The sequence below is a fragment of the Anthonomus grandis genome, chromosome 3 (assembly GCF_022605725.1).
Source record: "Anthonomus grandis grandis chromosome 3, icAntGran1.3, whole genome shotgun sequence".
In the NCBI taxonomy this organism is placed as follows: Eukaryota; Metazoa; Arthropoda; class Insecta; order Coleoptera; family Curculionidae; genus Anthonomus; species Anthonomus grandis.
Window position 1 is genome coordinate 28,445,827 of NC_065548.1, and position 10,160 is coordinate 28,455,986.

The 10,160-nt window shown below is 30.4% G+C and overlaps 1 protein-coding gene across 3 annotated transcripts in view; it reads left to right on the top strand.

Moving 5' to 3' along the window:
• LOC126733730 (casein kinase I) overlaps positions 1–9,122 on the top strand; it is a 70,255-nt gene extending 61,133 nt beyond the window's left edge. Inside the window, exons 5-7 of one of the 3 annotated variants that reach the window (XM_050437112.1) lie at positions 813–1,059; positions 2,845–2,940; positions 8,727–9,122. In XM_050437112.1, the coding sequence (XP_050293069.1) occupies positions 813–1,059; positions 2,845–2,924 (327 nt within the window). In that variant the 3' untranslated portion in view covers positions 2,925–2,940; positions 8,727–9,122. The remainder of the gene's footprint in view (positions 1–812; positions 1,060–2,844; positions 2,941–8,726) is intronic. The other 2 variants (XM_050437113.1, XM_050437115.1) reach the window with 2 other exon arrangements.
• The last annotated feature ends 1,038 nt before the right edge of the window (positions 9,123–10,160 follow it).

The window sequence follows — 10,160 nt, forward strand, 5'->3', positions numbered from 1 at the left end:
TTACAAGAAAGTGTATGTATAAAATTATTTTAAATAGGTATATCTTCTCAATATGAAGGAATTGGGCATCTTTATAGAGCTGCTCAGTACACTACTCCATCCAAAAGTCTGAAATTTCTTGGTACCTATTGCCTTGTTAAAACCATTTAACCATTAGTACTTTTTATTTAGTAGTCTAACTGATAGCTGAGTTTTTTAATGTAGAATTTTAATGTGGTGAACTTATTATGACAAATTATTTGATGTTCATCACCAAAGTAATAAATTTTGGCTGGCATACGTGAGAATACAACGCAATAAAAAAAGACAAATTTCCGTTAAGATTTTTGGCTGTTACTCCTAAACGGACAAACCAAAAATAATTAAAGTTTTTTTGTTGGTTGCAGATTTTAGTACTCTTGAAATTTCTCTAAAATAATTAGGAGAGCCAATATTTGACCCTATTAAAAATTATGGATGAAAATTATGAAAATTATGGGATTTCCTATGTGCCGCTGGCGGTGCAACATCCTGTATTATGTACAAATATAGTATTTTAAATCTTATGAATGTGAAATGGAAGAATATTAAAATAGCATTAATTATTTTCTTGCACATATTAAATGCATACGGGATTAAATGCGTTCGGATTGAAATGACACTACAGTACATCAGCAAATATTATAAGATTCAGCACACCACTCCATTGAACTTTTCATATGAAGGATACTTATGAAGTCAGTTATAACTTAAAAAATTAGTCTTTACATACAGTGCTTTTTAAAATTGGCGAATTTTTCCTTTTACCTAATAAATGATACTCGTTTTTCTAGGGTTTTCCAGCCGAATTCTCAATGTACCTAAACTATTGTCGCGGTTTGCGTTTCGAAGAGGCGCCCGACTACATGTATCTGAGGCAGCTTTTCCGCATTCTGTTCCGCACGCTGAACCACCAATACGATTACACGTTCGATTGGACCTTATTGAAACAAAAGGGAGGAGCGAACGGTGGAAGTAGTACCGCAGTCGGCCAAGCTCAGCCAACAGCGCAGGCGCAACAGGCGCAGCATGTTATTGTCGGTAAGTATTTGATCTTGAGTGAGTCTGTGTTGTATAAAATTAGCATTTAAATATATATATATATATCTTAAGTGGTTAGGTGTCACCAATTTTCAAAATTTTGTGGGTGCAGATCTTCCCCAACATTAAACTCTATTACCTTCCATGTGGTACAAAACAAAACGGACCTTTCTAATAATACCTGGTGTTCCAAATTCGAGGAAAATTATGGAAAAGTTGTATATATTGATGCTTATGGAAATGCAATTTAACAAAAAAAAAACGTTAATTTGAGAAGAAATCTGAAAAAGAAATGAAAATTTAAATCTTTTTAATATTTTTTTCGACGTTTTTTGTAGTCGTAAAGTATCCATAGTAATATCTGCATGACACTATTTTATTGCCACGTGATACGTGATAGACATAATTATTACATAATAAAAAATAGATTTTTAGCACCTTATTAAATACTTATTCACATATTGTATTATGTATTGTATAAAAGTAAAGAATTACATTTGACAGAGTTGTAAGAAAATAAGCACTGAAATAGGGCGGTCGTAATATGTTTGGAGATATCGTATAAACCATTGTCACATGTTAGACGACAGTGTACCTTGGAAAGAAATAGAGTCGTACAACTTTAGCCTTATTTGCTGATTTAAAAATTCTTTATGAATGTAGAGTTTTAAGTTTGCAATAACTATGAAATGTGCGTCTCAAACTGTTTTTGCAATTCTAGTGCTATTCATTTTAATAGAAAATCGATTTATAATTTTAATCACTTAAAACCTTTTGATCACTACATAAAAAAGTAGATTTGCCTTAGATTGATTAAGCAACGGAGCCTGTTAACTCAAAAATGTTACATAGATCAGTATTTAATTGATTTCCAGTTTCCCAGTCGTATTTTCCGAATGAATAATATAACTGAGTAACGTCAGCATATTTGTGAGATTCAAAAATACGAGCACGTACGAAAGGGCAAATGTAGTACTTAAAAATACAGAAAATCTTGACTGAGAATAGACGTATAGATAGAGTAAGACTTTTGACATGCATGAAAGAATTCTTATAGACCTATAAGAAGAAATTTCAGTGGCGTTTGTTAACAGTGATAGATATGTTCCGTTCAGAAGTATTATGAAAGTACGCGAAATAATAGATTTTTGAATATCTTTTTTCGTAAAGAAACACGTCAGCTTCATATAAAACAAAATAATGAAAATTATCATATAACGTTTCAAAATACCTAAACACCAAAACAAGAAAACTTGTAAGGATTTCTTTGGTAAAGAGGTCAAATATTTCCAATAGTAGGAAGTATCAAAATAGATCAGTATCCAAATCTTTTCAGTACTTTTTAAAAATTAGTTTACTGCTCGTAAGAAAAAAAATAAAGAATCTTAATTCTTTTTTTTCGGATTTCTGCAGAATTTGTAATTTTTTTTGAATTTCGGGTAGCATTTTAATAAGCACCAAATTATGCAACTTTACCGTAATGTAACCAACCTTTTATCTTTTACGATTTTGAAGATTCCAATAGTCGAATTTGGGACGCCCTATAAATAACATTTAATAAACGAACGGAATGCCGCTGGAAAATATGTTGTTGAAAAACAAAAATAATTTAAAAAATATTTTTTTTCAAATTCTGTATATTTTGAAACAAGATTTTAAACCATTTCTAGTGAGTTCTAAGAGGTTGAAATTAAACACAAAAAATGTAAAATTGTATAGTAATAATTTTATCTAACATATTAACGTCAATTGATTCGACCGAAGTAAGATCCCTTTTCTTTTCAGCTTCCAAAAAAGACGACGATAAGAACAAGCAAAATTCTACTAAAGGTACCTACAGCCAAAGCCAAATACAAGCAATATAATACTCTTGTACTTAAAGTTAGTTCACGTTTTATTATTTTTTAAGTTGCTTTTTGTTTCACCATTTGGTTTTTAGTCATTCATTGTTCTTATCATCATCCATTGCCTTTATTGTTGAATTTTATTTCAAAGTTGTGGATTATTATTCAATTATTGTTTTAAGAGTTGAACAATAGGGGCACATTTTAAGTTTCAATATTACTTCTTCATTTGATTGATTAGAGCTTGTTTTCAGCTAACACACTTTTAATCCATAATAGTATTCTCGTTAACGTTAAAATGTTTGAATATCATATCCATCTTAATTTAAAAATTAAACCAGCCATATTTTTTCTAGCTTTTTTAAGCACATGCATGCATGCCTTTTTTTCTGGTTTTGGTATATACTGTTTTTAATATTAAAAACAGTTCTGAGGTAAGAGTCGCTGTTCAATTCCGAACAATAATTTCATTGAAAAGAAGTTACATATAACATATGAAAAACATTAAAACTTAGCAAGGAATATCGCTGATATCATCAAATTGAATATCATAATGACGCTCTTGCAGTAAATTTCGAAAAACTTTGTCAAGGTCTTTATGAAAGGGAGATTTTTTTAAAGATATTGAATTGTTACTTTATTAGGTATTTTTAACATCATGTGGGAAAAGTGCAAGAAAAATTAAACTTAAAGATCGAATACATTTAATATGAAGAATGAGACCTTCATATTAATTGTATGATATTGCCCACATACATTAAAGTTTAATATATACTTAAGATCTACGAGGGCGGTCTGAAAAGTTGATGAACGAACAAAGTTACAATTTTCTATGTCTTTTTGCATATCTATGTATATATCTATCTTGTCTCAACCATGGCCCCATGCCTTTAACCCACCCAAATAGTACTCGGCGTCTTTTTCTGCAAAATAATTGTTTGCGAAGGGTGTTATTGTTTTATCATTTAAAGAAAATCTCTGTCCTCAAATTGCTTGGGGCATCTGGTGAGTAAGAACGGTGCTCAAGCGGCAATGGCTGAAGTATACCTGAGATGTCATTGTCTGTGCCAAACATATTTTTTCCCTCCAGATGTGGATGTTTTCCACGGTTTCTGTCTTTTGTAATGCATATATGCATAATGCATATTGTTATTACGTAAGAACATGTTACTTATTCATAGCCTCTTTTCTTTTCCAGGATCGTTTTGCACCATTTGGTGGACACTATAAATATTATCTACTAACGATAATATCGTCGTTTCTTTTGACGTACCGAAGCTGGGTGCGGCCACGTTTTAATTTAGCTACCCAAAACTTTATAGTTTTAGTTGTAAATGATGATACAAAATCCCCATATACGTTGTACAACCATATTTGATGTGCATATGCGTATTGCCTTTCAAAAACAAATATTGATTATTAGCATGATCTATCATATATCTACTCACTTAAACGAAACAACTACTACCTCCAAAATGCCTAAAATTATGGCGAGTATCTGTCAAATAGGCTACAACATTCACTAACTTTTATTGACTAGTGATGTCATCTTCACAGTATGGTCGGAAACTTTTCAGACTACCTTCCGTTATTAATACACTTACTTTCAGAAGTTTTGCCTCCGTTGTAGAGAATTATAAAAATCCGTACAAGAAATATAAATATGTACCAGAAATCCTCATTAAAACATCTTAACATATCAAAAAATATTCTAAAACAGACACGTTTATATATTTCAAATACCATATTGTCAAAAGCGCTTAGTTCAATTAAGGTGAAATGTATCTAGAAATCAGTTGTCTGAGTTTTGACAGAACTAAAGTAACTCCTCTCTGGCAAAGAGGGCTATCTCGCTACCACATTTCCAAATTAATGAATATTATTTGAAGAACAACTATGTGCTATATATAATTCAAGAATTGCAGTCCAAAAGAGTTAACTGCTCGTCACCGAACAGCTCGTTTGCAATTGGTGCAAATGCATCAAAAGTAGAATATAGCAGAATGCGGGAGTTAGTGTAATTTCTCCAAGTCCAAAGAGACTTAAAAACTATTCCAGAGCAGAATGTTCTGTAAAAGAACTCCATTACTTCACAATAGTCGTTACAATGATAGGTGAATTTCATCATTCTTGATAGGAATAAATATATGCTTACGCAATACACTTGCTCGTGCTGGGTTAATCTAGACGATAATACTAGGCCACACTAGAGGTGTTCAACAAGCCTTGAAAAGTAAAATCATTATTGTATCTGAAGGATTCGCAATTTTTCTTGGCTTAAATGCCTTTGAGCAGCCCCAAAGCCATTTCAATCTATCAAGAGCTGTTCCAATCTAAATGATCCAGCAATAAATTCACAAAAACGATTTAGTTACGGATGAATGGATGAAGATCCTGCAGTAAACAATTTAGTTATTGGAATATGAAATACTGCATATTAAATAACATATTGCTTATATTGACTAGCTTTACTTACAAACAATACCTTACAGGTAAAAACTTAGTTACAAGGCAGTAAAAAAAAACAATACATACTTAGGTTAACAATACCTTAACACTAACCAAACAATTTCTCTTAATAAAAAATATATGTAACACCCTGTTTATATCATGTTTCTTAAACTGACTAAAGACAGAAGTTAAAATAATAAGTTAAGATACGAGTTACATATATAATTTGTTTCTTGTTCTTCATCAAATTGTTTCCTCATAAACTGCAGTCAAATTGTATGATTACATGTCTATTGCAAACACGACCATTCCATGTAAGGTCGACACATTATCCTCTTACATGAACTCTCTGGTTCATGTCATAGTTGTCATTGCCCGAAATGCCAAAAAGAACACACAAGATACTCTATAAAGAAGTCAACATTCTTAACTTTGATGAATGAATGTTGATAACGTCCCTATATTAGAGAAAAAGGCAACAACGTCCCAACGCCGCTGGATCGCATTGTTGATTCCATCGACAGAAGTAATAGAAATAGTATTACCGGTTATGAGCTCTATGCGTTTTTTACGTACTTCATTAGAGTAATGGTACTTATCTATCTAATAAAAATAATTTTTATCGGAGTTATTTTATAATTATTATACATTTCTTAATAAGTTTTTTAATATAACTTTATTATTCTATGTTTATGTCGACGGTTGTCCCTTGATATGATGTTATGATAATATCGGTATTTACTTGGGAAAAGATCGCCGTAAATCGCCTTTTTCTCACGGTGTGGCACAAACGGCAAGTTTTTACTATCGTAACAGTTCACAAAAACACTCAAATGAGACCTTTTTCAACCAAAAACTAAAGAAAAAACATAGAACTTCACAAATGTCGAATGTAAACACAAAGCGCTTTGTCAAGATGACATTTCGCAACACGACCTCAGCTTTTGCCTGCGGTGTTGCCATTTAACATTTTTTAGAAGCGGTTTTAGAAATAAGAATGTTAATTTTTTTTTGCTTAAAAGTTGTTATTTTTGCGCTTAGAATAACATATATCTATTGTTACTTTTTATTTTTAATCCAAACTCTTACATCAATAAGTTAAAATATAGCTGAAAATTTCCTCTTTTGAAAATGAGTGTAAACTTGACAACAGAGAATTGATGAATATTTTTGTAAACAAAACACCTCCTTTGCCCCTGTTGAACTGAAACAAAGTTGTTGTTTACTAATCCTAGCCTTTCAATGTTCTAAGTGAGTCCCATTTAAACATTTAATTTTTAAATTTAACAATAAATTTTGGTGTGATGTCTATCTTCAACATTTCTTAGATAAAAAAACTTTCCTGCATATTGAAAACTAATTACGAATATATAAATTTGGGTGCTTGAGCAATTTAAGACCCAACGATTTTGCAAACATTTTTTTGCTTAGTAGAAGGGGTACAGTCTATAGAACATTTTTAAACAAAAAATTTTTTGGATGAACCATATTTTGCTCTAAAAAATCAAAAAAACTTAAATGACGTCATTTTCAAGACATTGCTATGCGAAAACTCTCCAATATGTCAAATTTGCACGAGGATATACGGCAGTGTTGCCATACTGGACAAAAGTCCATAAAGTTTAGATAAAAGTCAGCGGTTATTAACAAAGTTAAGGGAAGGAATAAATTTCGGTTTTCACTTGGAATTTATTGGAAAACTTACAAGTTGTAAGTGGATTTCCTATTGTTCAATGTTTATATTTTAATATGCAGTATCTGTTTATACATGGTTTTTTAAATTAATTGGTAAGAATCTCATTTGAAATGTAATAATATAAGACTAGAATGTGTTTAACCCAACCCATACCATCCCAAACCAACTCGACCCAACCCATCCCTTCCCAATTATGCGACAAATAAATTGAAATAATTTCAATTTATTTGTCGCATTCGCCTGCGGCTCATGCAACAAAATGTAAGATGGTGACACAAGTTACTATAAAGTTTGTATAATAAAATCGACATGGAAATAAAACTAAACAAAGTAGACCAACTGACCTGACACCTTTATGTAATAAAATAATATATAAGGATTGAATGTTAAGAAAATAGCTTCACAATCCAGCAACATTGTAGTTTGATTCTCCTGAATAGGTTGTGTGTCAAATATCAATAACTTGACAACTATTTATAAATGTCAACGTTCCTAAATTAAACGAGGCAATTTCGTAAACAACTTTGGAAAAATTTTGTGTTTTTAATCATTATATTTTTTAAAATTTAATATATGAATAAAGTAAAAATATTTTAGATCAATATAAAAGTGATTAGTCCACGATAATAGTCTAGTTTACTTTTAATATTTGTGTCCATAAGTAAATAGCAGCATAGGAAAATCGTGGCCCATATACAAATAAATTCTGAGTACGGCGCATATAATACAGAACGCCATATATATCATAAGGTTTTCCAGAGATTGGACTTGATTTTCGTGAAAACCAAAGAGTATTAAATGAGATTTAAATAAATGAGTTCGAATAGTGATTTTAAATAGGCCTTAGAACTAATATAAAGCGCCAATTTATCAAACCCCTTTGTAAATTAATATTGTTTCAAAAAACACTATTTAAGACCGTTATTCGTCAATTTCATTCAATTTTTTTAACAATATTTTGTGCAGTGTTTAATCTAAAAAAAGGGGTAGATTTTTTCAACCATACAGTACGATTAAAAAAAAAATATTGATAAATTCGCCGAATAAGTTTTTTAAAGATGCTAATTAAAACATGTTGGGAAATGTTTCTTTATTAGAAAAAAAATATTTCGTTATTATAGACTACCTTACATGAATACTTTACTATTTAGTCTTCAAAACTGAGTTGTCGACAGTGGTTGCTGGCTGTATATTTTTGTTGAAATACAGATACAAAAATATGCTTTTGTTTCAGTATTTATAAGATTTTTTACAAACAGTGATGGATTAAACATTTGTAAAAATGTCTTAAACGGCTGACCGAAGTAGAAATTAGAGGCCTAAGAATACATTTATTTTGTTATGGTTATGTTTTTTTATTAACTGATTTGCATACTTTTATTTCTTTTTTGCTTCATCATATAGCCGAATTATTTTCTAATAAAATAACGTTACCACCATTGGTCTAATACTAACTTGCAATAATAATCTTGTGTAATGCTGATTGTTCTAATAAAACTTAATTTCAACCTTTTAAGTTCTTGCGTTATTATTCTTATTTTTTTCACCACTTTTATTTTCATTATAAAGCTATATTTTCATTATTTATTAATTAATTATGTTATCACTTGACTAATATATTCATGTTTATTTATTTTAATGTAGTTTTCTAACATATTTTTTTCTTTTTTTACTAGGAAACCGTTAATGCAAGATCCGTCTTGTTGCACCAACGCATCGACTGGGCTAATGCCAACCATCCATGTTGGTCGAGGATCCACACATTTTTCATATTTGTTCATTTTTTTTGTACACAATATTATTTTCTGTTCGACCTAAAGTAGCGGGTATTTTGAGGCTTTCTTCCATCTCACACAATAATCTTTACATGAAATGTAACCCCATTACTAAAAAAACCTAATCCGTTTCTACCCACTTTAGGCTCGTATTCTCGAGGATCCTAAGACCTTTATATAAAACAAAATCATTAAACACTTAATAATCTTAAAGGATTTAAAAAAAATTATAAGTGAGCATACATTTAATAGTTTTTTGTTTAGTCTGTTATTAGAGGTTTCAAGTATAATATTGAAGTCGTATTTATAATTAACAAAATGGAGTGAGAATGTAGAAAAGTGTGATTGGTATTAGATAATTCGATAATTGTGTTAAATTTGGACCACCTTTAAAACAGATAATAAAGAGATTCTTGAAAAGAATGTATTTATTAAAAAAAAAACAAACGTGCAATACAAATAAGCCCAATTAGGGTTTTTGCATGGTGTTTATTCTTCCCTCTAGGTACTAGCAATATCCCTACATCTCCCACATCACTCCGCAAAAAAAATAATAATAGATTAATAATAACGTCACAAATAAATTAAACTGCGACCCGAATAAATGCTAAATGTATGACAGAGCGAAGAGAGCGAGAGTGAATGCAAGTCTGGCTGTTTATATTTAATTAGTAGTTAGAGGTTGGCTTTACATTTACTGCTGGATTTTGTCTCGTGAGATATTACTGTACCGTTTGACAGTTAATGTATTTAAATAGTGTATTTTGGTTTTAGAAAATTCGTTTATTTACTGCAATCATTTTAGAAAAAGGCAAGAACGGCAATATTTAAATGAAATATATATGAAAATTAAAAAAAAAACAGCTTCCTTAAATCTTTCCGAAAAGATTTTTTCTATAGTTTGTGTAGAGTATGGTGTCATCGTGAAGCAACAAAAAAGTAAATGTTATAGTTAACAACGGTAACAAGTCTAGATTGTTTTATTTAGGATGTAATCAAAGCCAATACATAAACCATGTAATAAGATCTACTAATAAACATGGATGAATTCAATGAACCTCTTTGTAATAAATAATAATAGACATTGTTCTTCTAAACTCCTAAATAAATTGGCCTAAGGAATATTTACATCTCAAAATGTAGTAGTAAACCGTTTAGCCTGAAACTTTCCCCCATTTGTAGGGTGGCAAACACTTTGTAAAAATAACTTCACAGGTGAATTTGTAGGAAATTCACAATGTTCAACTTAAAATATATTTTCGATTACATGAAAAATAGTCTTAACATCGCACCTTGTTTGTTCTATGTATGGCTATTTAATAAAAAGTGCTTCTA